The 27,749-nt window shown below is 42.7% G+C and overlaps 2 protein-coding genes across 2 annotated transcripts in view; both read right to left on the bottom strand.

Annotated features, from left to right (window-relative positions):
- The window catches only part of LOC137090224 (uncharacterized), a 258,833-nt gene that overhangs the window by 198,350 nt on the left and 32,734 nt on the right, over positions 1–27,749 (bottom strand). The window lies entirely within an intron of this gene.
- LOC137089806 (uncharacterized) lies at positions 1,164–2,771 on the bottom strand. Its single transcript, XM_067453382.1, has 5 exons — positions 2,711–2,771; positions 2,262–2,578; positions 1,746–2,049; positions 1,363–1,443; positions 1,164–1,246 (listed from the first exon to the last, which is right to left on the bottom strand). Exons 1-5 carry the CDS (start codon positions 2,769–2,771, stop codon positions 1,164–1,166), a joined length of 846 nt encoding a protein of 281 aa, XP_067309483.1.

Below are 27,749 nucleotides of genomic sequence, written 5' to 3'. Positions count from 1 at the left end.
GAAAACTGTCCGACTGCCTATACGTTGAACTGAAATCATCTAGTCTGATTTCACAACAGTGTCGACTCGCAGTAACATATTGTCACTCGCCTACTCACATATTCGCAGTAACACTCCATGGTATGCAATGCTTGTTCCTGTTATCTCAAGGACGAAGGTTACGTCAGTAACTGGAGCATTTCTCTTCGATACGGTTCACTCGTATTACATGAGAGATTTTCTCTCCCTCTTGCTGTGGGGAACGACAGAGCCAGCAGGAGAGTGGACTTTAGTGCCAGAGGCCAAGGTCGGCTGTCTGAGTGGCTCAAACCGAGGGCATCTGAGTGCTCTCAAGGCAATGGACAGGTCCCAGGAAGGGACTGAGTTGGGACGAGGCGTGTTTAGCCTCCTGGCACCTTTGAGAAATCTGACCTCCAGGTCGTGTGTTTCCCAGTTGACTGGCCAGCTATAGGTGTGTGCGACACTGCAATAGCTACCATGTATACTTTCACCATCCAACAGCTCCTGAAGAAAAGAGAAAATGGACTCGATCTCACAGGATATGGGGTCTATAAGCCAGGCTGCACACCAGCCGGAAAATATGGCCCACTTTTGTCTATAGAGGCGCCTGGTAGAAGGTTTCCTGGATCAGAGATCGTGTTCATGGCTGGCAAGTAACAGCACAGCTACAATCACGGTCAGAAATGTTGCATCCGATGTCGCTGTTCTTTTAGAAGAAATGCTCTTCTGTGCTTTGGCTGAGTCAGCTGTGAGCTTGTGGTGGCGGGCACCAGTAAATTCACAGACGTGAACCAATCAGGCTTCAGTATTTGGAGAAAACGCTGTTTCCCCATAGCGAGAGAGAGAAAACTCTCACACAATCACAGTGAACCGTATCGAAAGGGAACACTCCTTACATTGTATTTAGTCAGGATAAAACACTTCTTACATGGTTATGCAAGACAACTAGTAGTAATCATGCAAAATAAAAAAGGCTAAAAACAGGAATGAGCAGACATGATATGAAAATCACTAAATCAGCTTTTACACACAGTCTGAGTCTGTCTGTTACTGTATTTAATATTATATTTAAAGCAGTTTACATATGAAGCACAAGAAAATGACATTCAACACTTTAGGCAAATATCCATAATACCCCATAAAATGAAAATAAATCTGGCCTGTTAATCTCGCTCCAGCTCAGCAGTATTTTCTTGTAATATTGTAGGCATCTCTATTTCCTCTGGCCGCTGCGAGTCCTTCCTCCCTGTAAAATAAAGCCATTGACTGACCTCTGACCTCTGGTGTGTGTTTTATCATGACTGCAGATTGATCCAGATCAGATGAGTGTGTATGATCAGATTGTGTGCGGCTCAAACTCACCAGCTCTTCTTGCACAGATGATCTGAAGAAGAATCACAGTAGGAGCAGCAAACACTGCCATCTCAACAATACTCACAATCACTGCAGGAAACATGAGAGGAAGAGGAGAAACTGAAGTCAAGGGGATTCAACTATGAACATTCACAGACTGACTGATAGTTTCAGTGATATAAAGCTGTCAGAATAAATCAACGTGTCGTACCTCTGATTAATAATGCAGCAGTCACACTGACTTCAGTTTCTCCTGGATCTGTGGATCATGTGTGTTAGTTCAGCTCAAACATAATGCAGCACATCATCATCATAAAACTAAAGTGTTACCCAGACGGATCATCTGTAGAACATTAACATCATATTTTACAGTAGTAATAGTGTTTTCTCACCTGAATACTTGACAGTGTATGTGACTGAGATCTTGAGTTGTTTTCTCTGAGTAACTTCACATCTCCACTCTCTGTTGTGATCTTCATTCAGGAGTGTTGTAGTCAGAGTGATGTTACAGCGATCTGGAGCTGATATCTGATATCTGGAGTCTGTCTGAAGATCAACACCAGTCTGATTCACCCACAGCAGCTCAATATCCTCAGAGCGGACCCAATCATCACAGGAGGATCCATCATCTGAATACAACTGACAGGAGAGAGTCACAGAGCGGCCTGGACTGATCTCAGTCTGAGAGGATGATGTTGATGAGGAGGAGGAGGAGGAGGAGGAGGAGGAGGAGGAGGAGGAGGAGGATGATGGTATTGATGATGATGATGATGATGATGATGATGATGATGATGATGATGATGATGATGGAGACACTGAAACACAACACAAGACACGCCAAATCATTTGTGTGAGTTGAAACAAAGAATCCTCCCTTTTTAAATTGACCATATAATCATAAACTCACCATGAAGAACATGCAGAAGAACATAAGCATCAGGTCCTTGTTGTTGTCCATTCTCATATTGTTGGCAGGTGTAAAATCCACGATCTTCTATTGTGACGTTGTTGATGTTCAGAGAGCAGTCAGACCCCAGACTCAGACTCTCATGTCTCTCTGTGTCTTTCCTCTTTATCCCTCTATCAATCAGTTCAACAGCTGCTGAATGTCTGAATCTGTTATAGTAGAGCCATGTAGTTGATGTGCAGTCAGAACGAGCATTATTACAGGACAGACGGACATTTCCACCAGAACTGATGAACACATCATCCTGTCCACTGGAACCTGAAACACAGAACATATGACTTTCAGCAACAGTTTAAACTCTTTCCCAAACACTTGACACAATCAGTTTTTGAATATGTTCACATCATACAGATCTTTTCTGATATCTTATAGATAAACAGATGTGTTTACCTGAGAGAAGAGAAGAGAGAACGATCAGTCCCAGCAGACACAGATCACACTTATCAGTCATTTTCTGTTTCTGTCAGTCTTTCTGTTCTTTATATAGTCAAATCTCTTCCTTTATCACCATCAGCTCCTCCTGTGGTTTATTAACTTCCTCTGATCTGACCATCTGAGTGTTTAGTGCTGACTCTATGATACAGAATCCTTTCACTGACTCTATATCTGTCAGTCACTAACACTACACTTCCCATCATTCCTCTGATCTGACCATCTGAGTGTTTAGTGCTGACTCTATGATAGAGAAGCCTTTCACTGACTCTATATCTGTCAGTCACTAACACTACACTTCCCATCATTCCTCTGATCTGACCATCTGAGTGTTTAGTGCTGACTCTATGATAGAGAAGCCTTTCACTGACTCTATATCTGTCAGTCACTAACACTACACTTCCCATCATTCCTCTGATCTGACCATCTGAGTGTTTAGTGCTGACTCTATGATACAGAAGCCTTTCACTGACTCTATATCTGTCAGTCACTAACACTACACTTCCCATCATTCCTCTGATCTGACCATCTGAGTGTTTAGTGCTGACTCTATGATACAGAAGCCTTTCACTGACTCTATATCTGTCAGTCACTAACACTACACTTCCCATCATTCCTCTGATCTGACCATCTGAGTGTTTAGTGCTGACTCTATGATACAGAAGCCTTTCTGATGATGGAATGATGCTAGGGGTTGAGAGACATTCAAGGGTCTTCAGGTCTTAAGAAAACTTACAGAATAAAATAATGCCTTTTACACCATTAGCATTATACACCTTTTTAAACCACAAATCTTCAAGTCAAATGTAAAACATCTATAAATCATATATCAGTCAAATGTATAACATCTATATATCATGTCAACTAACGAGCAACTGACTCCCCATCATCATTACAGTCATCGAAATATGGGATACTGGCTCCTCCACGCTCCGTCTTAATGGGTAAGAAGCTGATGTCCAACAAAATATTGCGATGTACAGCACTCTTAGTTCCTTTTTAATCCTTTCCATCCTGTAGGTATGCGTCTGGGCATTCCAGTTAATGAAAACATACAGGGTTGATTACCATTTGTTGGCAAGTTTTCTCCTCCCTCTCTCTCCCTTGTTAGCAATCAGCACACAATCTCCAATGCTTAGGTGAGTTCCCTTCACTCTTTCACTCTTCACCTCTTGTCCATATAATTTTATTCCATCATGCTTTTTAAAGCAAATTATTGACGCCATAGGGCCTGATCTGCTGTCGTTCATTAATATCTCTCTGACTACTGGTGTGATCCCTGACTGCCTAAAACATGCCTCTGTTACTCACCTTTTGAAGAAGCCTAATCTGGATGTCTGGTTTAGATAATTTTAGACCAATTTCTAATCTTCCGTCTATGTCAAAAATGTATTATAAGCGATTTAAAAATCATGCTCCGAAACGGGCTTGGGAGCTGTCCTTTCACAGCTGAGACATGGAGAATAATATCTTGTTACGTTCATTAGTTGTAAGTTACTGAAAACTGAGCATGATTATTCTACCGTGGAGAAAGAGTGCTTGGTCATTAAGTGGGCCTGAAAAAGTTGCAATATTACCTGCTGGTAAGAGAATTCACCCTTGATACTGACCACGCTCTGTTAAAATGGATGTCCACTGCTAAGGATTCTATTGCTGGAGTCACCCATCTGTTCCTGGAGCTATAGGACTTCTGCTTCAGAATAGAGCATCGAGGTAAACTCCAAGGTAATGTTGACGCACTGTCCCGGAGAGAGGAGTGCCTGTGGTCTGTCATTCCTGGCAACAACCTGGAGCTGAGGGGGGATGTTTGGCAATCCAATGGTGGAGAAAGGAGCCAAGGAACAAAGAAGTAGGTCCAAATGAGGAAAAATCATCAACTGTGAGTATTTCCACCTGTTCATACTCCAAGCATGGAATCATTTACAGCTGTCACCTAATGACTACAGCCCCATTGACTCCCTGTGCAAATGCATTGATGAAGTTAACAACTGGATGTGCCAAAACTATCTTCAGTTAAACAAAGACAAAACCGAAATCACTACATTTGGAAACAAAGATGAAATTCTCAACGCATATCTTGAGGCTAAAGACCTGATAACAAAAAATCAAGTCAGGAATCTTGGACTGATTTTGGAGTCAGACCTGAGTTTCAGTAGTCATGTCAAAGCAATAACTAAATCAGCTTACTATCATCTGAAAAATATTGCAAGAATTAGATGTTTTGTCTCCAGGCAAGACTTAGAGAAACTCGTTCATGCTTTTATCACCAGTGTTACATCGTTATATGATGATCGTGCACTGCTTGAGTGATGACACTGACACGAGCATTTTCACATGGCCGTTCTTTTACTGACTCGTTCTGCGTTACATCCAAAATACACTGAGTTGTTCTGCGCATGTGCAATACAACAGGGGAAATAGTACGGTGTGTCGTAAGGACAAAACATGCAACTTTAGAATGTAATACACAACATACTCCTCCCCTTTTACTTTTAACATCAACCTCAACAAATAAATGCTTTTGCCATCATACATAAGGTAGTCTTTAGTTTAGGAACATTATTATTAGTATATTATAAACACTTTATATAACTGTTCTAACACTGGGGAAAGAGGGCAGACTGCCTCATTTCCCTGGCTGAACCCTGGGGATTATTCTGCCCCAACGACGTGGGCTAGCCACTAACTAGAGGTCTAATCTTTGTGGTGGTTTTCGCACTCTAGTCGGATAACGATGATGAACAGGCACAGGTGGTGTTTCTACTAGAGTGTCTGTAACAGTCACTGGGGAAGGAGATGTATTCTCAGAGGGAACACTTACCCAAGCTTCGCTTGAAAATGGTGTGGGTAAGATTTCTGGTACCACATCATGACCAGAGTTGATGTGAGATGTGTGTTGTTGTTTCTCCAATTCACAGGAATCATCATTGGAAATTGTTGAGGACAACAACTGGTCAACATGTCTCCTCCATGTCAGATTTCCCTTTGTTTCAACAATGTATGAAACGGGGCCGGTTTGTGCAAGAATGGTTGCGGGTACCCATTTTGCTCCTTTTCCATAATTACGAGCAAGTATGCTGTCACCCCTGTTGAAACTCCTGAGCTTTGCTTTGGATCGCCTCTCCACCTGCACTCGCTGCTTTGACAATACAACCTGTTTGGTTCCTGTTGGTCTCAGAAGATCCAGTCGGCTGCGTAGTTGTCGTTTCAGCAAGGCTGTGGCTGGGGAGACTTTTGTGACAGCATGAGGTGTGTTTCTATAAGACAACAGAAAAGTGTTCAGTCTTTGGTTTAAGGAGCCCTTACCCTGGGATGTCTTTAAGGCCTTCTTCAGGGTCTGAACGAATCGTTCCGCCAGACCATTGGTGGATGGATGATAAGGAGCAGACTTGATGTGCTGAATTCCATTTACTCTCAGAAAAGACTGAAACTCTTCAGACACCAGCTGGGGGCCATTATCACTTACAAGCTGTTGTGGTAGTCCAAAACGACTGAAAACAGTTCTAAGCTCCTCAATGGTTTTCTCAGAGGATGTGTTATGCATAACTGTGACCTCAGGCCATTTGCTGTGAGCATCCACAATCACCAGAAACATGTGGTTCTCCATTGGTCCTGCGAAGTCTATATGTATTCGTTGCCATGGCTCCTCTGGAAAATCCCATGGATGTAAGGGGGCTGTCTGTGGCATGTTCCTTACATTCTGGCACTCTGAACAACCCTTTACCTCCTCTTCAATCTCTGAATCTAAGCCAGGCCACCAGAAGTAGCTGCGTGCCATCTCTTTCATCCTCACTATTCCAGAATGACCAGCGTGAAGTTCTTTCAGCAAGAGGCTCCTCAGGGGCGGGGGTATAATGACACGATAACCCCACAGTAAGCAACCAGACTGAACTGTCAACTCATTTCGTCGAACCAGGTAAGGTTTGAATTTGTCTTCCATCTTCCCCTTCCCGCCATGAGATATCCAGGCCAGAACTTCTGCCAAAACTGGGTCAGTTCTTGTGTATCGCTTCACTTGGGCAGCATTTACAGGAGCACTTTGCACTTCTTTGAAGTAGAATATGTCGACTTGAGGACATTCTGGTTTTGTGTCTGGCAGAGGCAGCCTGGACAGTCCATCTGCATTGCAATGCTGTTTAGACCTCTTATACTTGATGTCATATTGATGAGCCGACAGCAACAGAGCCCAACGCTGCATGCGATTTGCTGCCAGAGAGGGAATGCCCGTTTGGGGACCAAGGATGGAGGTAAGTGGTCTGTGGTCTGTGAGCAGGGTAAATTTACGCCCAAACAGGTACTGGTGAAATTTCTTTACAACAAATACGATTGCTAATGCTTCTCGCTCGATTTGAGCATAATTACTCTCTGCTGAGTTCAAAGTCCTTGACACAAAGGCGATTGGCCTTTCTTCACCGGATGGCATTACATGTGAAAGTACTGCACCGACACCATACGGTGAAGCATCACATGCCAACTGTATCGGTAGTGCAGGGTTGTAATGTGTGAGGACCTCCGATTGGGTTAATGTGCATTTCACATCCCTGAATGCCTTCTCACATTTGTCAGACCATTTCCATTGTTTGGACTTGTTTAACAATTCATGTAGTGGACGAAGACTACTGGAAAGGTTTGGCATGAACTTTGCATATGTTAACAATCCTAGGAATGATCGCAGCTGGCTTACGTTCTTTGGAGATGGCGCATCCATGATAGCTTTTACCTTTGATGGAGCTTTGTGGAGACCAGCGCTGTCAATTACGTGTCCTAGATACGCGATGGTGGGCTGGAAGAAGTCACATTTGTCTTTCTTCACCCGAAAGGCCATATTCTTTTAGTCTTTGTAGTGTTGCATTCAGGTTCCTGAGATGATCCTCGTCATCTTTTCCTGTGATTAACAGATCATCCAGATAACACTGTACTCCATTCAATCCACTCAGGATCTGGTCCATGGCACGCTGAAACAACGCTGGAGCCGAGGTTATGCCGAAAGGAAGCCTCTGATATCTGTACAGGCCCTTGTGCGTCACGATGGTCAGCAGCTCTTGAGAAACTGGGTCAACCTGCATTTGGAGATAAGCTTGACATAAGTCTATCTTGCTGAATTTCTGGCCGCCTGCTAACCCAGCAAAAAGGTCTTCAGTTAATGGCAAGGGGTATTGTTCTACAGTTAACACAGGGTTAACAGTTACCTTGAAATCACCACAAATCCTGTAGGATCCATCCTTCTTCAATACAGGAACAATTGGCGTGGCCCACTCACTAACACTCACTTTCTTCAGTACACCGTTTTCCTCCAGACGGTCTAGTTCCATTTCAACTTTAGGCTTTAACGCGTAAGGAACTGGGCGAGCTTTTAAGCACTTAGGTTTACTTTCAGACTTAATGGCCAGCTTTACAGTGATGTCTTTCATGTTTCCCAATTCCTCTCCAAACACCTCTGCATGCTTCCTCAGGATGTGCTGTAGGCTGGTAGACTCTTTCGCCACTAAATGTACTTCCTGCCAATTTAGCTTTATTTTCTCTAGCCATGATCGGCCCATCAGAGCTGTGTGACTACTGCCTTTCACAATATACAGTGGTAAGTTCACCTTCTGTTTGTTTAGCTCTACAGTCACATCCATGACTCCTGAAAGAGGTACAAGCTCACCGGTGTATGTTTTCAAGGTCAGCTTCGCTTCCTTGAGACAGAGGTATGGCCACTTCTCTTGGTAAGTTGACTCTGCCATGAGCGATACAGCAGCTCCTGTGTCCACTTGCATGGGTACAGCCTTTCCATCTAGCAGTGGTGTCACCCAGTAGCCATCAGAATTTGAAGACACAGACATATGTGAGTATTCATTTTCATCAGATTCATCCTCTTGTTGTTTCCCTGTATATTCCACCCGATTAATATTTTTCTTTTTGAATTTCCTGACATAGCTTTTCTTAAACTCCACAGGTTTAGCTAGATTTCCTTTCTCATTTGACTTTTTGTTTTGGCATACACGTTCAATATGCCCTTTTTTTCCACAGTTTCTGCAGTCTTTGTCTTTGAACCAGCATTCCGGTGCCAGATGACCACTATTTCCACAGCGGTAACAAGCTTTCTTACCATCATGTTTCATTCTTTCACTGGACACTTTATGGACTTGACTGGATGTGCTTAACTCTTGTGCATCTTTTGCAGCCATTTCCATGGATACACCAATTTCCATCGCTCGCTCTAGAGTTAGATTAGCTTCACAAAGGAGTCGCTTTTGAATTGTCTCACTACGCAATCCACACACAAATCTGTCTCTTATGGTGTCACTCAGTGTTGTGCCGAACTCACAGTGTTCTGACAGACGCTTCAATACAGCAACAAACTGTGCGATTGATTCTCCCTCTAGCTGATTGCGTTTATAAAAGCGAAATCTTTCCGCGATGATGAGGGGTTTTGGCGCGTAATGTTCCTGGAGCATTGTTACAATGTCCTTGAATGAGCTTTCACCAGGCTTATTAGGCTGTACCAGGCTACGCAGTAGATTATAAGTCTTACTGCCCATTACACTGAGAATGGGAGTTGGCACCAGAACATCATCTTTTATCCCGTTAGCTTTGACAAAATAATCAAACCGCTCCGTATACGAGCTCCACTGCTCAACGGTTTCATCATACGATCCGATTTGCCCTACTAGACCCGCCATTTTTTTTTTTTTTTGGTCTATTTGTCAGTGTACTTTACCACTCACTCTCCTTTTGTAGTGACCTCTTTTCTCTCCCGTGCCGTTTTGCGTCGTCTTCGTGATGTGCAGCTGTCGTTTCTTTCTCTGTTTGCGCTATTTCCTCAGCGCGACGAGCTTCGCACTGACGCACATGCGTTTTGCCTGTTAGCCGATGCCGCTGTCAGCTGTATAACGTTAGCACGTACTTTTTACAAGTATCGCGGAGAGAGAAGAGAGTGTTTATCCTCCTCGCCAGTTTTGTTACATCGTTATATGATGATCGTGCACTGCTTGAGTGATGACACTGACACAAGCATTTTCACATGGCCGTTCTTTTACTGACTCGTTCTGCGTTACATCCAAAATACACTGAGTTGTTCTGCGCATGTGCAATACAACAGGGGAAATAGTACGGTGTGTCGTAAGGACAAAACATGCAACTTTAGAATGTAATACACAACAACCAGTAGGGTGGACTATTGTAATGGCCTTCTCACCGGCCTTCCCAAAAAGACCATTAGACAGCTGCAGCTCATACAGAACGCTGCTGCCAGGATTGTGAGCATAACCAGAAAATATGACCATATCACACCAGTCCTCAGGTCTTTACACTGGCTTCCAGTTACATTTAGGATCGATTTTAAAGTACTACTACTTGTTTATAAATCTCTCAATGAGCTAGGACCTCAATACATCGCAGATATGCTGATTAAATACAAACCCAACAGATCACTTAGATCAGCAGGATCAAGTCAGTTAGAAATACCAAGAGTTCACTCAAAGCAAGGAGAGTCTGCCTTTAGCTATTAGGCCAGCCGCTGTTGGAACCAGCTGCCTGAACAGATCAGACGTGCTCCAACAGTAGCCACATTCAAATCCAGACTCAAAACACATCTGTTCAGCTGAGCATTTACTGAATGAGCTCTGAGCACTGTATGTCCGACTGATTGCACCCTATCTTATCTCTTTATTCTTTTTATAATTGTTTTAGTTTACCTTTGTTCTTATCTTTGGTTATTGTTATTTTATATGTTCTTTTGAGTTAAATGTGATGAGTGAAAACTGGGTTTGATGCAAATAGTAAGTTTGACAATAAGGTTTGAGTATGTGTAAATCTGTGGAGGGTATGATGAGTGAGTATGGGTTTAACAAGAAGGTTCCTGAGTAAAAATCAGGGAATAGTGATCAAAAGGGATGTTATGAACGTGTTTGAGAAAGAAATGTTTATCAAATAACAACAACTGACAGTTGCAGAATATTTTAAAGCAGAAGAAAATGAAAGAAACAAACAGAAACTAATACTATACAACAAATAAAAAGCAGTTAATAACTGGAATTCGTTGTTAATAATAACTGGTAATATTAATTAAAAAAAAGGACAAATGTGGAATTTGGTGGAAGTGGAACCTTACCATATAAATAGTTATCTCTAATGTTCAAGAAAAAATCCAGCGGTACAAAGACATCATTAATTGACGACACTTTGAAGTGTCGAGGATATTTCATTTCTCTTGATTCAATTCCTCCATCCTTCCTTCGCATCCTGAAGGGGCGGAGCTAAGTCGCGAGGAAAGGAAGCCTGGAAAGGAAACGAGGATGCACAAATAAGAATTAGGAAGCACCCTCTGTCATTGCATGCACCTGAAGTATCAGCAGTGATGGCGGCAGATAGCGGCTTTTCTTGAGTTGTTGTATGTAATACATTACATCAATTAAGCATCTCTAGTTGATTAGTAGCCTGACAAGCCAGACCCACATCAAGATGTTTGGTCTGGAAACTCACCATAGACAGGGCTCAATCCGAGGGGCGGGATAAACGGTTGTCTTTCAAACTCCCTCAGCATGCGATAGGATAGCGCTACACCAACCAGAGCAACGAAGGTGAAGCAGAGCTCGTTGACTGATTAAACATTCGCTGTATCCGATCGGCAAAACTCAGAACACATCTTCCCTTTTTAAGAATGATTTCAGTGCCGTTCTTTTCTCAGAGAAAAGCTCAACTCCAAGTCTTCCAGAATCGCAGTCAAAGCTGAAAATTACTGAAAAATAAAACGAGCGAAAAACATTGACCAGCATGCCTGACGCGCATTCAGTCTCTTGGCCGAACGAATGTATTCCAGATTTCAATGATCAGTCCAGACTACAAACGGAACGGTGGAGCCCTCCAACCAGTGTCTCCACTGGACTAAGGCCAGACGGATGGCGAGGAGCTCACGATCCCCAACATCATAATTACGTTCCGCGGACGAGAGACGATGTGAAAAAAACGCGCACGGATGAACTTTACCATCTGAGTCTGAACGCTGGGAGAGAACACCCCCAACGCCCACCTCAGACGCATCAACCTCGACAATGAACTGTTTGGATACATCAGGAGTCACGAGAATAGGCACGGTAGTAAATAAATGCTTTAACCGATCAAAAGCCCACTGAGCAGACTCTGTCTACCTAAAACACGACTTGACTGAAGTGAAGGTGGTGAGAGGCGCGGCGATTTGACTGAAATTAGAAGATAGAAATTGGCGAACCCAAGAAAACGTTGTAACGCGACTCGAGACTCAGGAAGGGGCCATTCAGTGACGAATTTTACCTTAACAGGAGCTATGCTTATCCCTTCCGCCAAGCTTATGGAACCAAGAAAGGTGACGGAGTGGGCATGAAACGCGCATTTCTCTGCTTTAACGAACAGACGGTTCTCTAGGAGGCGCTGGAGAACACGGCGAACATGCTAAACATGAACTTGGAGAGACGGAGAGAAAATATCGTCTGAATAGACAAAGATGAAAACGTTAAGCATGTCTCTCAGTTCATCATTGATTAACGCTTGGAAGACTGCCGGTGCGTTGACGAGGCGGAAGGACCCGATACTCGAAGTGCCCAAGCGGGGTATTGAAATCGGTCTTCCATTCGTCCCCTTCCTTAATGTGGATTAAATGATACGCGTTACACAAATCTAACTTAGTGAAGACCCTTGCCCCCTTTAAAAGCACGAATGCGGATGGCGTAAGCGGCAAGGTGTAACGATTTTTAAAGGTAATCTTGTTAAGCCCCCGGTAATCGATACAGGGTCATAGAGAACCGTCTTTCTTCTTCACGAAGAAAAACCCTGCACCTGCCGGCGAGGAAATGGCGTCAATAGTACCGGCGGCTAACGACTCAGACAGACAGTTCGGTTGCTGTTTCAGGACACCGAGCTGACCGGTAAACAAATACCAGAGGCTGGCCTTGAGAGGCTGGTTCCTTTAGTAGATTTTCTGGCAGCGTGGAAACTTCTGCCAATTATCTCTAATTGGGTCCTGCAGATATAACGGGGTCGTGAAAGACTGTTAGGTCTGATGGCAGCAGCGTCTAACGTGATAACATGTACTTGCAAGCTGTACATGAGACCCTTGCAGTGGTGGCTCAAGACCAAAGGGTTCTCCCCGAGGGGAAAACCTTATTTGCTTGATTAAGGTCACGCAGTGATGCCTTAGTGCCTTGGTTATGTGGAAGAAGCCTTGGTATCTGTCCCAAGGATCGTTGTCGGGGGCTCATTGTCGTCGCTTGATGCTAATGACGGATGCATCTCTCACCGGCCTGAGGGCAATCATGAATAAAGCTAGTCACTTACTGTGAAACAGTTTCAGAGACTGTTAGGTCTGATGGCAGCAGTGTCCAATGTGATAACTTTTGGCCTGCTGTACATGAGACCCTTGCAGTGGTAACTCAAGACCAAGGGGTTCTCCCTGAGGGGAAAACCTTTTTTGCATGATCAAGGTCACGCGAGGCCTTCGTGCCTTGGTTATGTGGAAGAAGCCTTGGTCTCTGTCCCAAGGATCGGTGTCGGGGGCTCATTTTCGTCGCTGATGCTAACGACGGACGCATCCCTCACCGGCCTGGGGGCAATCGGGAGTAAATCATGGAGCAGATTTCCTGTCGAGGCAGGGATTGACACCTGGGAAGTGGAGACTCCACACTGAGGTGGTGAAGCTCCTTTGGCTTATCCAGCCCCTCTGGGGTTGCCATGGTGCAGACTTGGCCGAGGTTGTGTCTGTATACATTTCCCCTGGTGGTGCTGCTCCCAGGGGTTTTGAAGAGAGACACCGGGACAAGGTTTTGTCCTGTTCTGGTCGGACATATTAGCTTAGCCTTGAGATCTGCAATGGTCTCCTTGTGATTTTTACACTTCTCAGTCAGGGCTAACTGCTCAGCTAGTAATTTATCTAGCTGTGCTTGAAGATCTTGAATCTTTGCCTCAGACTTTTCTGCTTCAGCATTTTTAGAATCCACTTCTTTACATTTAGCCTCTAGGCTTGATAATAGAAATGGTGTCACATCATCATGTAGCCTTGTAAAATTAATGAAGTTTAAAGCTTAAATTATTTCACCACGTTTTGATTTCTTTTGGTGGTTGCCAATTATGTCCCACCATCTGAGCATTTCATCATATGAACTGTTAATTCCAATATACTCTTTCTTAAGTTTTGACCAGGTAGGCTCAACTTTTTCGCTCCATAAAGCATGTGACATATTGTTCACTGTAATCAGAAATGTTCCCTTCCATCCCGAGGTGATATTCTGAATAGTCTTGGATTGTAGTCTTTGTTTTCTCTGAGTATCTCTACTTCTCGCTATCTTTATTCATCAAGGGACCCGATACCGCTCATAGACATTAATGTTCGCGATTACATTTTGCTCACGGACACAGACAGTTCTGATATTAGTCAGAGGATTAAAGAGTGAATATTTTACCTTTAAGTGGTTGCGCCTCCTTACTCATCTTAAAGCATAATGGAATTAATAATCACATGAACTGCAACTTGCTAATACAGTGATCTGCGGTAATACCCGACTCTGATTGATCCATACTAAAAGAAACGGCCTTAGAATAATACAAGATTAATCAAAGTTAATGTTTATTTAGCCAGGCAAAAACATCAAAATATAGTCAAATTAAATGACAATTATACACAATTGATCAGCATACAATATTACTCAATTATAAAATAGTATAAACATAGTTTCAAAGAGTCATCATTTACCTGGCTATAGAAACACACCGTAACAGTGTGGGAAGTTCTGGATACAGATGCTTCCCTGAGTGGTTTGCTCCTTCCCCTTAAATACTCAACCAGAACAAATAACAATAAACATTTAGCACCCAAATATTTATGCAGATCTTGGTTATTTTCTCAGACCCAAATGGTCCCACCTATCATTGAGGCCTGACAGCAAATGTTTATGAAAAGATCTTTATGAGCATCTTCCCACACCAGAGGAACAAACCCGGTTGTCCTTCTTTCATGACCTGTTTTACTAGTGCAGGAATGTAACATTGTTCCACTTATGTGAGGATGAAACCTGTTTACCAATCACACCAAAAATATTTATATTGACCATACAGAAACAGCTTGTGGCAGTATCTGTGAGATTTGCATGTTTGTGTGACCCTGATACAGAGGGCGAGAGGGTGATATCTCGGCAGGGGTGAGGAAATAGGATTGGACCAGTTGGAGTCTTGTTTTCTCTTGTTTTCAGAGAGTGAAGTTTTATTGTCTTATTGCAGCTTTGATCCCTTGAGTTTGTTCTCAGGTGAAATCCATTCTTACAAGACCGCCAGAGAAAAAGACCCAGAGCAACAGTTGCAATCTTCTTTTATCTATCCCTTGACCATGTGACTGAAACCCTGAGAAATTCAAACCATCAGACCAAACTTCCCCCACTGTACTACAGGTGTGGCACCATTTAGCCTACAGGCCCTCAACATCTCTTTGTCTTTAGGAATCTCAAATGGCCCCACTGATAAGAGAGTGGGGGGTGGAACACAGTAAAACAAATGTCTTTGTTCAAAGTCAAATATCAAATATCTTTGATTATTTTGGATTCTTGCAGTTTGATTGATATCTGAACCAAAAATTAACAAATTTATTGATAGTCCAGCAAGTATGCAAATTACAGTTCTTTGGCGTAGGCCCCGACCTTAGCTTCTGTTTCCAGGGTAACAGACTGCATATCGTGCCTAAAGATGAAGGCAGGGGCACAGCCAAGCCCCCGGAGGTATAGAAAGGGGGGACCTGGTGGTGGTGGGGAGGTTAGAGGTAACTGTTGGCGTCAGCCTTGGCAAACTCAGAAACGTGCAACTAGCAGCCTAATGGGTTGTTATCATGGCTATCAAAATCCAGTGTTCGGTATTTTGCGTACGTGAGTTTTTGTTGTAGGTGGCTATTGTAGATGGCTATTGTAGATGGCTATAAAAAAATATTTAAAAAATTGTGTACTGTGCTAATTAATTAAGACTTCTTACAGCTCTTACAGGTTGTGGGCCTTGTTTGTTTCGTTGCTTCTATTGCTCTCCCCTTTTTTTGTAAGTCGCTTTGGATAAAAGCGTCTGCTAAATGATTAAATGTAAATGTAAGTAACCATCTTTTATACTCTGTAGATTATGACGTGATTGGTTAGGTCTGAAAGTGACGCGTGGCATAACATTGAATCTTCCAGGAAAAACTTATGCTAAAGGTGGCGCCGATCCAAGGATCTCACTAAACCACCCAATCGGTAGTAGCGACGGGCGGTGTGTACAAAGGGCAGGGACTTAATCAATGTGAGCTTGTGATCCCTGCTTGCTTGGAATTCCTCATTGATGGGAAACAGTTTCAATCCCCAGTCCCGCTCACAAGCAGTGTTCAGTGGGTTACCTCTCATGCTGATCCATCTCTCTCCAAGACCTGCAAATTGACTCTATCAAGAACAATGCCTAAGAATTCTAGTGAAGTAGAGGGACCCTGCGTTTTTTCCCTTGGAGAGGTGAACTGCTAAGTTGGTGAAAACCTGCTTGAGTGTATCGAGAACTGAAGAGTGGTAAGATGGAAAGTCAATCAACAAAAAAATCGTCTAGTAAGTGTAAAACAAATGGAAGCTTACATGCGTTCAGCAGGATCCATCACAATGCTTCAGAGAGGCTGTTGAAAATATGAGGACTACTTCTACACCCGAACATGAGTCTCACTGCAAAATATAATTTCGATCCAATTTCATTCCGAAAAGTGGCCAGTTTGCAGGGTGAATTGACATGGTCTTAAAGGCATTGGTGGCACCAAAACCCTTGGGACAGGCCGGTGATTAAGTAGTCAACAAAGACATCCCAGGGTGAAAAGAGAGGTAGTGTGAAAGATTAGAAATGTTAATAGGAGTTGATGGGTAGCGTTCCCGCGGGTTGAAGGTCTGTACCGGTGTGGGCAGACTGATTTCAGATGCGGATCCTTGCAGAAGCTACAGATATGAGCAAATTTACATTGAGAGTAAGCAAACACAGATTCATTGAAATTATTACATAAAGGTACACTGCTGGATCCTGTAGAGAGGCAACCTAAAGGGAATCTTACATTTTCAGCACCCTGGACAGCAGTCTCGGCTTGGCTCACGAATGCTTTAGGACAGAACTGTGCTGTGTGACCGTGAGAACTACAAATGGCAAAAGCCAAGATTTTTTGGCCGCCAAAATGGCGAACTAACAGTCCAGTGTCGGTATTTGACCAGTCTAATCTTGTATTGAAGAGGGTAATGAAGGAGGCAAATTTTTGCTGAGAATGATTTGTGGTATTTATAGAACAGAGTGTATCTTTGGTTGAAATTTGCTATCATAGATATATAAAGATCTAACTCTTCCCTTCGATCAGGAAACACTTGACACAAAATGTCTCGGTAGATACTAATAGTGATTACAAATTCGGCAAATGAGTGATTGCGTTGTAATCGGTGATTGGAAGTTTTAAGGTAGACTGCCACGTCACCAGATTTGACCATTTGCCTGTCAACTGCAGGTGTAGGGGGCAGTAATGAAGCCAAGTTTATGTCCTTACCTAGGATGATATTGGATCAAAGGTGCGAAGACACAGTAACAGCAACAGGTGAAACAAACCGTCTACCGAAAACTTGTGCAGGAGCTGAATTTTTTCGGGGAAGCAGAAACATCTTGGAATGGCGTTTGGACAATATGATGTTGAACTGGTATTGAGGAAGATGTCGAAGTCCTTGATCCAGAAGGAGTAGGATGACCCGGTGGGACTCCTGGACGTGGTGCAGATGACTTGCCAGTTCTCTTCTGATACTGGATGATACTGGAGTTCATGAGGTGGTAGCTGCAGTGTCAGGTGGATTGCCCAAGGTGTTTTAGGCCAAGAGAAGCAGATCCTCTCTCAACAAGTCTTGGCTGATAAGTGTCACGTTTTACAGGTCTGTGGAGGTTGTTCTGATGTGTGGTGTGTGCGTGTGTGCGTGTGTGTGTGTGTGTGTGTGTGTGTGTGTGTGTGTGTGTGTATGTCAGTGGTTGTCATGTTTTGCTGGGCAGATTACAATCGCTGATTAGCGATCAGCTCCAGCTGCGTCTTGTTTGCGTGTGTGTATATATTGTCCCTGTGTTTGTCAGTTCTTTGTCGGATCGTTCTGTTGTGTTTTGTGCTCATGCTCATGCTCTGCTCCTTGCAGTCTTGCCCTCCGTTCCTGAGTTTCCTGTCCATGCTCTGGGAATGGATATTTCTGTTCATGATCCTGCCCTCTGCCGAAGTGGATGTTTATATCTGCGTGGAGTTCTCGTCTGCATCTTCGTTCTGGATCTGCCCATTGTAGTCCCTTGTAATATTTCATCATATGAACTGTTAATTCCAATATACTCTTTCTTAAGTTTGGACAAGGTAGGCTCAACTTTTTTGCTCCATAAAGCAAACAATATGTCACTGTTATCAGAAATGTTCCCTTCCATCCCGAGGTGATATTCTGAATAGTCTTGGATTGTACAGTAATGGGACTATTACGGCTGTTTAAAACCTTCTTCTTGGATGAAGTTCTGTTTCATGCAATTCATAAACAATGAAAACAGACTTATCCATTCCTTGGTCAGAAGGCCAGCTTTAATCCATACACAAGATCAACTGTGGAAAAATGTCCTTAGTCTGATGACAGATTTAAGTAAATTTCAGAAGATCCACTGCAAGCAATCCGGGTTTCGGCACCATCTGTAAGGGTGGATCGCCTACAGTGGTTCTGACTGCAGGGTTGCCGAACGACTAAAGAAGCTTTATCAGCGTGATGGTAGAAAACTGTACATTTCTTGTCTATAACCACCCACTGCAACTTATACCAATGACGGAAATAAGTGCAGTTACAATAGCAAAATATGTGGGAGAGCGTTGCTTTAATGTGACTATATTGTATTGCAATAGGGAGCACTTCAAAGGCAATACCAAATCAAAACTAGTTAGCAAATGATTTATAATTGAAAGAATTTAATGACAAAATCCGGTTATGATTACACTTAAAATAGTTACAAAATAGATGAATAAGATGATAAAACTTATACCATTAATCATACCCAGCATGCATAGAATGTTACCTGAGAGGGAGAGGGAGAGAGAGAGAGAGAGAGAGAGAGAGAGAGAGAGAGAGAGAGAGAGAAAAAAAAGAGAGACAAAGAGAAGAGAGCAAAGAGAAGAGCCAAAGAAGGCCCCTAGAAGAGACCGCCAGAGAAAAAGACCCAGAGCAAAAGTTGCAATCTTCTTTTATCTATCCCTTGACCATGTGACTGAAACCCTAAGACATTCAAACTGACCAATCAGACCAAACTTCGCCCACTGTACTACAGGTGTGGCACCATTTGGCCAACAGGCCCTCAACATCTCTTTGTCTTTAGGAATCTCAAATGGCCCCACTGATAAGAGAGAGGGGGTGGAACACAGTAAAACAAATGTCTTGTTCAAAGTCAAATATCAAATATCTTTGATTATTTTGGATTCTTACAGTTTGATTGATATCTGAACCATAGGCAGAGGGGTTATCAATCAATCAACTTTATTTATATAGCGCTTTTACAATCACGATTGTGTCAAAGCAGCTTCACAGTGTCAAACAGGATAATATTGCAACAAAATTAGATTTGGCTGTACAGTCGTACTGGAGTAAACAGTGATGTTATCAGCTTATTTTCATTTATCATATAGCGACAATGTTGGCATATCAGTATTAAAGTTTATAGAATTAAATAAAACCTAATTCATAAATTTTATTTGTATAATTAGTTGAATAACTTTAATCGAAATTTTAGTGTCCCCAACTGAGCAAGCCAAGCCAAAGGCGACAGTGGCAAGGAACCAAAACTCCATCGGGGCATGATGGAGAAAAATAAACCTTGGGAGAAACCAGACTCAGTCGGGGTGCCAGTTCTTCTCTGGCCTATTAACACACCGTGTAAGATTATTATTCTGGCAACCTTACAGGTCAGAAATCATATTAGATTGGAATATTCAAAATTTCAGGGTATCAAGGAAGAGACGGATTTATTTAGGATGGGGCGTGGATTACACAAGAGTATGAATACATGAAAGATCGGAATTATTGCGCCGGAGACAGGTTTTTGAGCATGTAGTGCCGTTGAGGCAAATTCTGAGGGGACACCAATTGACACGGCTCAGCAGACACTCCAGGATGCGTTGGTTATGTCAAGGCAGGTCCACCATCCAATATGGACAGGGCCCAGATCCTGGATAAACCTTGGGGTAAACAGAGAGACTAACATTAGTGTAGATGCCACTCTTTTATGATGTAACGAGTACATCAGGTGTTATGGGAAGTGTTCCCAGTTCCGGCTGACCTAGTTAATGCAGCCTAACAATCAGTCAATTGATTTGAATAATGAAAGTTAAAAATGTTCTATGTGTATGCCATAGTAAAGAGATGTGTTTTTAGTCTAGATTTAAACTGACAGAGGTTGTCTGCTTCCCGAACAATGCTAGGAAGACTATTCCAGAGTTTAGGAGCTAAATAGGAAAAGAATCTACCACCTGCAGTTGATTTAGATATTCTAGGTATTATCAACTGGCCAGAGTTTTGAGACCGCAATAGACATGATGGAGTATAATGTGTTAAAAGCTCGCTTAAGTACCGGGGAGCTAAACCATTTAGTGCTTTGTAAGTAATAAGCAAGATTTTAAAATGTATGCGATGTTTAATAGGGAGCCAGTGCAGTGTTGACAGAACTGGACTAATATGATCACTTCCTGGTTCTAGTAAGAACTCTAGCTGCTGCATTTTGGACTAGCTGGAGTTTGTTTATTAAGCGAGCAGGGCAACCACCCAGTAGAGCATTACAATAATCTAGCCTTGAGCTCATGAACGCATCGACTAACTGTTCAGCATTTTGCATCGAAAGCATGTGCCGTAATTTAGATATATTTTTAAGATGGTAGAATGCGGTTTTACAGATGCTAGAAACGTAGCTTTCAAATGAGAGATTGGTATCAAAGAGCACACCCAGGTTCCTGACTGACGACGAGGGCTTGACAGAGCAGTCATCAAGTGTTAGACAGTATTCTCGGTTACTACTTGTGGAGCTTTTCTTTCCAATAATTAAAAATTCAGTTTTATCTGAATTAAGTTGCAGGAAATTACTATTCATCCAATTTTTTATATCAGCTCTGCATTCCGTTAATCTTGTGAATTGGTAGGTTTCGTCAGGGCGTGAGGAAATATAGAGCTGAGTATCGTCAGCATAACAATGAAAACTAACGCCATGCTTCCTAATGATATCTCCCAGTGTTAGCATATACAGGGTGAAAAGCAACGGTCCTAACCCTGAGCCTTGCGGTACCCCATACTGAACTTGTGATCAGTGTGACATCTCTTCATTTACTGCTACAAACTGATAACGGTCAGATAAGTACGATTTAAACCATGCCAAAGCAGTTCCACTAATGCCAACATAATTTTTGATTCTATTCAGAAGAATATTGTGATCGATAGTATCAAATGCAGCGCTAAGGTCGAGTAACACTAATAGAGATACAACCACGATCAGATGATAAGAGTAAATCCTTTGTAACTCTAATTAGAGCAGTCTCAGTGCTATGATACGGTCTAAATCCTGACTGGAAATCCTTACATATACCATTTCTTTCTAAAAAGGAGCATAATTGTGAAGACACAGCCTTTTCTAGTATTTTTGATAGAAACGGTAGATTCGAGATTGGCCTGTAATTGACTAATTCTTTAGGATCAAGTTGAGTTCTTTTAATAAGTGGTTTAATTATAGCCAACTTAAAAGTTTTCGGTACACATCTTAATGTCAAGGATGAATTACTAATATTAAGCAGAGGATCTATGACCTCTGGAAGTATCTCTTTTAATAGCCTAGTCGGTATAGGGTCAAGCATACATGTTGTTGATTTTGATGATTTAACAAGTTTAGCCAATTCTTCTCCTCCTATAGTAGTGAATGAGTGTAATTTTTCCTCAGTGACACTACAATGCTCTGTCTGAAGTGATACTTTAGTAGACGGCTGCATGGTTATAGTTTTATTCCTAATATTATCAATCTTACTAGTAAAGAAGTTCATGAAGTCATTACTGCTGTGCTGTTTACAAACGTCAGAAGCTGAAGCTTTATTTTTTGATAGTTTAGCCACTGTATCGAATAAATACTTAGGGTTGTGTTTGTTTTCTTCTAAAAGAGTTTTGCCAAATATTGGCTCATTTTGGATTTCATGATAGCCACACGTTCCAAAAAAGTTGGGACAGGTAGCAATAAGTGACCAGAGAAGTTAAATGTACATATAACGAACAGCTGCAGGACCAAATTGCTAGCCTGACAAGCCAGACCCACATCAAGATGTTTGGTCTGGAAACTCACCATTGACAGGACTCAATCCGAGGGGCGGATAAACGGTTGTCTTTCAGACTCCCTCTGCACGACGTGCACGCAATTGGATAGCGTTACAACCAACTAGAGCAACGAAGTTGAAGCAGAGCTCGTTAAAAGATTAAACTTTTGACCTTAGCTTCTGTTTCCAGGGTAACGGACTCTGCATATCGTACCTAAAGATGAAGGCAGGGGCACAGCCAAATCCCCGGAGGTATAGACAGGGACCATCCTGGTGGTGGTGGGGAGGTTAGAGGTAACTGTCGGTGTCAGCCTCTGCAAACTCAGAAACATGTAAGTAACCATCTTTTATACTCTGTAGATTATGATGTGATTGGTTAGGTCTGAAAGAGATGCGTGGCATAACATTGAATCTTCCAGGAAAAACTTATGCTAAAGGCGGCGCCGATCCAAGGACCGCGCTAAACCACCCAATCGGTAGTAGCGACGGGCGGTGTGTACAAAGGGCAGGGACTTAATTAATGTGAGCTTGTGATCCCTGCTTACTGGGAATTCCTCATTGATGGGAAACAGTTTCAATCCCCAGTCCCGCTCACAAGCAGTGTTCAGTGGGTTACCTCTCATGCTGATCCAAGACCTGCAAATTGACTCTATCAAGAACAATGCCTAAGAATTCTAGCGAAGTAGAGGGACCCTGCATTTTTTTCCTTGAAGAGGGGAACTGCTAAGTGGGTGAAAATCTGCTTGAGTGTATCGAGAACTGAAGAGTGGTAAGATGGAAAGTCAATCAACAAAAAATCGTCTAGTAAGTTTAAAACAAATGGAAGCTTACATGCGTTCAGCTGGATCCAACACAATGCTTCAGAGAGCTTGTTGAAAATATGAGGACTTCTTCTACACCTGAACATGAGTCTCACTGCAAAATATAATTTCGATCCAATTTCATTCCGAAAAGTGGCCAGTTTGCAGGGTGAATTGACATGGTCTTAAAGGCATTGGTGGCACCAAAACCCTTGGGACAGGCCGGTGATTAAGTAGTCAACAAAGACATCCCAGGGTGAAAAGAGAGGTAGTGTGAAAGATTAGAAATGTTAATAGGAGTTGATGGGTAGCGTTCCCGCGGGTTGAAGGTCTGTACCGGTGTGGGCAGACTGATTTCAGGTGCGGATCCTTGCAGAAGCTACAGAAATTAGCAAATTTACATTGAGAGTAAGCAAACACAGATTCATTGAAATTATTACATAAAGGTACACTGCTGAATCTTGTAGAAAGGCAACCCAAAGGGAATCTTACATTTTCAGCACCCTGGACATCAGTCTCGGCTTGCGAATGCTTTAGGGCAGAACTGTGCTGTGTGACAGTGAGAACTACAAATGGCAAAAGCCAAGATTTTTTGGCCGCCAAAATGGCGAACTAACAGTCCAGTGTCTGTATTTGACCAGTCTAATCTTGTATTGAAGAGGGTAATGAAGGAGGCGGATTTTTAATGAGAATGATTTGTGGTATTCATAGAACAGAGTGCCCCCGTATCTTTGGTTGAAATTTGCCATCATAGATATATAAAGATCTATCTCTTCCCTTCGATCGGGAAACACTTGACACAAAATGTCTCGGTAGATACTAAAAGTGATTACAAATTCGGCAAATGAGAGATTGCGTTGTAATCTGTGATCAGAAGTTTTAAGGTAGACTGCCACGTCACCAGATTTGACCATTTGCCTGTCAACTGCAGGTGTAGGGAGCAGTAATGAAGCCAAGTTTATGTCCTTACCTAGGATGATATTGGATCAAAGGTGCGAAGACACAGAAACAGCAACAGGTGAAACAAACCGCCTACCGAAAACTTGTGCAGGAGCTGAATTTTCCGGGGGAGCAGAAACATCTTGGAATGGCGTTTGGACAGTATGATGTTGAACTGGTATTGAGGAAGATGTCGAAGTCCTGCTCACGAAGTCGCTTGATCCAGAAGGAGTAGGATGACCCGGTGGGACTCCTGGACGTGGTGCAGATGACTTGCCGGTTCTCTTCTGACACTGGATGATACTGGAGTTAATGAGGTGGTAGCTGCAGTGTCAGGTGGATTGCCCAAGGTGTTTTAGGCCAAGAGAAGCAGATCCTCTCTCAACAAGTCTTGGCTGATAAGTGTGACGTTTTACAGGTCTGTGGAGGTTGTTCTGATATGTGGTGTGTGTGTGTGTGTGTGTGTGTGTGTGTGTGTGTGTGTGTGTGTGTGTGTTTGTGTATGTATGTCATTGGTTGTCATGTGTTGCTGGGCAGATTACGATCGCTGATTAGTGATCAGCTGCGTCTTGTTTGCGTGTGTGTATATATTGTCCCTGTGTTTGTCAGTCCTTTGTCGGATCGTTCTGTTGTGTTTTGTGCTCACGCTCTGCTCCTTGCAGTCTTGCCCTCCGTTCCTGAGTTTCCTGTGCATTGCTCGCATCGAGCTCAAGGCGCTGACACTTGCTCACAGATTCACCACAAACTCAGCACTGCATATTTCGACTCGCTCCTACGAGTCTACACCCCCACCAGAAGCCTTCGCTCAGCTAATGGGTGGAGGCTTGTTGTACCATCACAGAGAGGCATGAATTTTCCTTAATAAATAATAATAATAATACATTTTATTTATAATGCACTTTATATTAAACAAAATCTCAAAGTGCTACAGAATAAAAAAAACAATCAACAACAATGAATAAATAAGTAAATTAATAAAATAAAATAAATAAAACTGAAAAATAAAATAAAATAAAGAAGTAACAAGTCAATTAAAAGCTCTGCTAAAAAGGTGGGTTTTAAGACCACGCTTAAAAGCATCTATAGTCTGTGGAGTCCGCAGGTGGTCAGGGAGAGCGTTCCACAGACTGGGGGCTGCAGAGCAGAATGCCCGATCCCCCATAGTACGGAGATTGGCTGTGGGAGTTTTAAGGCGATACAGCGAAACAGAGCGGAGGTTACAAGTGGCTGTTTGTGTGGTGAGGAGTTCCTTGAGATAGGAGGGAGCATCACAATGGATGCACTGGTGGGTAAGGAGAGAAATCTTGTACTCGATCCTGAACGACACAGGAAGCCAGTGGAGTGATTTTAGAATGGGGGTGATATGGTCGTATTTGCGCACCCTCGTGAGGATCCTAGTAGCGCTGTACTGAATACACTGCAGCCTCTGGAGATTTTTGCTAGGGATGCCAATAAGGAGCGCATTGCAGTAGTCCAGCCTGGAGGAGATAAATGCGTGGACAAGCTTCTCCGCATCAGCCAGTGATAGAATGGGACGAAGTTTGGAAATGTTTCTGAGGTGGAAGAAGGAGGTCTTACACAGGTGTTTGATGTGCGCTTCAAAAGTAAGCTGTGATTCCATTCTGACCCCCAGATTGGTGACTGAAGTGGAAAGTGGAATGGCCTGATTAGAGAAAGCAATGCTGGTGATAACGGACTTCTGGACCTGAAGTGGAGTGCCGACTAGGATAGCTTCAGTCTTGGAGCTATTTAGCTGGAGAAAGTTTTGCTTCATCCACGCCTTTATCTCATCCAGGCAAGTGATCAAAGTGGATGGTGTGAGGTCAGCAGAGGGAGATAAACTTGTCCTAAAGTAAAGTTGAGTGTCATCAATATAGCAGTGAAAAGAAATCCCATGCCGGTTGATGAGATGGCCAAGGGGGAGTATGTAGAGTATGAACAGGGTGGGTCCGAGCACAGAGCCTTGAGGGACACCGCAGGTGACATTGTGTGACAGGGATGTAGCTTCTCCTAACGCAACATATTCAGTTCTCCCAGTGAGATAAGAAGAAAACCAGTTGTGGACCGAGTCAGAGAGACCGATGGTGGAATGTAAACGGTGAAGGAGGATGTTATGGTCAACTGTATCGAAAGCTGCAGTTAAGTCCAGGAGGATGAGAAGGGATGGGGAACCAGCATCTGCCGCCATCAATAGATCGTTTGTGACCAAAGCTGTTTCTGTGCTGTGTCCTGAGCGGAAACCAGACTGAAATTTCTCATAAAGATGGTTATGCTCCAAATGGACCTGAAGCTGTGCAGCCACAACTTTTTCCAGTACCTTAGAGAGGTATGGCGTAGGTCCAACATAGAAGTATAAATAAGTATAAATAAGTATAATAAAATATATACAGTATTGTACAAAATAATAGCAGTACAATGTGACTAACCAGAATAATCAAGGTTTTTCGTATATTTTTTTATTGCTACGTGGCAAACAAGTTACCAGTAGGTTCAGTAGATTCTCAGAAAACAAACAAGACCCAGCATTCATGATATGCACGCTCTTAAGGCTGTGCAATTGGGCAATTAGTTGAATTAGTTGAAAGGGGTGTGTTCAAAAAAATAGCAGTGTGGCATTCAATCACTGAGGTCATCAATTTTGTGAAGAAACAGGTGTGAATCAGGTGGCCCCTATTTAAGGATGAAGCCAACACTTGTTGAACATGCATTTGAAAGCTGAGGAAAATGGGTCGTTCAAGACATTGTTCAGAAGAACAGCGTACTTTGATTAAAAAGTTGATTAGAGAGCGGAAAACCTATAAAGAGGTGCAAAAAATGATAGGCTGTTCAGCTAAAATTATCTCCAATGCCTTAAAATGGAGAGACGTGGAAGAAAACGGAAGACAACCATCAAAATGGATAGAAGAATAACCAGAATGGCAAAGGCTCAGCCAATGATCACCTCCAGGATGATCAAAGACAGTCTGGAGTTACCTGTAAGTACTGTGACAGTTAGAAGACGTCTGTGTGAAGCTAATCTATTTTCAAGAATCCCCCGCAAAGTCCCTCTGTTAAAAAAAAGGCATGTGCAGAAGAGGTTACAATTTGCCAAAGAACACATCAACTGGCCTAAAGAGAAATGGAGGAACATTTTGTGGACTGATGAGAGTAAAATTGTTCTTTTTGGGTCCAAGGGCCACAGGCAGTTTGTGAGACGACCCCCAAACTCTGAATTCAAGCCACAGTACACAGTGAAGACAGTGAAGCATGGAGGTGCAAGCATCATGATATGGGCATGTTTCTCCTACTATGGTGTTGGGCCTATTTATCGCATACCAGGGATCATGGATCAGTTTGCATATGTTAAAATACTTGAAGAGGTCATGTTGCCCTATGCTGAAGAGGACATGCCCTTGAAACGGTTGTTTCAACAAGACAATGACCCAAAACACACTAGTAAACAGGCAAAGTCTTGGTTCCAAACCAACAAAATTAATGTTATGGAGTGGCCAGCCCAATCTCCAGACCTTAATCCAATTGAGAACTTGTGGGGTGATATCAAAAATGCTGTTTCTGAAGCAAAACCAAGAAATGTGAATGAATTGTGGAATGTTGTTAAAGAATCATGGAGTGGAATAACAGCTGAGAGGTGCCACAAGTTGGTTGACTCCATGCCACACAGATGTCAAGCAGTTTTAAAAAACGGTGGTCATACAACTAAATATCAGTTTAGTGATTCACAGGATTGCTAAATCCCAGAAAAAAAAAAATGTTTGTACAAAATAGTTTTGAGTTTGTACAGTCAAAGGTAGACACTGCTATTTTTTTGAACACACCCCTTTCAACTAATTGCCCAATTGCACAGCCTTAAGAGCGTGCATATCATGAATGCTGGGTCTTGTTTGTTTTCTGACAATCTACTGAACCTACTGGTAACTTGTTTGCCACGTAGCAATAAAAAATATACTAA

This window comes from Pseudorasbora parva, chromosome 2 (genome assembly GCF_024679245.1).
Source record: "Pseudorasbora parva isolate DD20220531a chromosome 2, ASM2467924v1, whole genome shotgun sequence".
NCBI classification, from domain to species: domain Eukaryota; kingdom Metazoa; phylum Chordata; class Actinopteri; order Cypriniformes; family Gobionidae; genus Pseudorasbora; species Pseudorasbora parva.
The sequence above is the reverse complement of the archived record's forward strand: the minus strand, read 5'-3'. Positions and strand labels throughout refer to the sequence as shown.

Bases quoted from the DNA above. Each gene is read 5' to 3' on its own strand.
- LOC137089806 (XM_067453382.1), bottom strand. From the start codon at position 2,771: ATGACTGATAAGTGTGATCTGTGTCTGCTGGGACTGATCGTTCTCTCT. The intron at 2,579-2,710 runs GTAAACACATCT...TCTGTGTTTCAG, and splicing joins TCTCTCTTCTCTTCTCTCAG to GTTCCAGTGGACAGGATGAT. The intron at 1,247-1,362 runs GTGAGTTTGAGC...TTTATTTTACAG, and splicing joins CATCTGTGCAAGAAGAGCTG to GGAGGAAGGACTCGCAGCGG.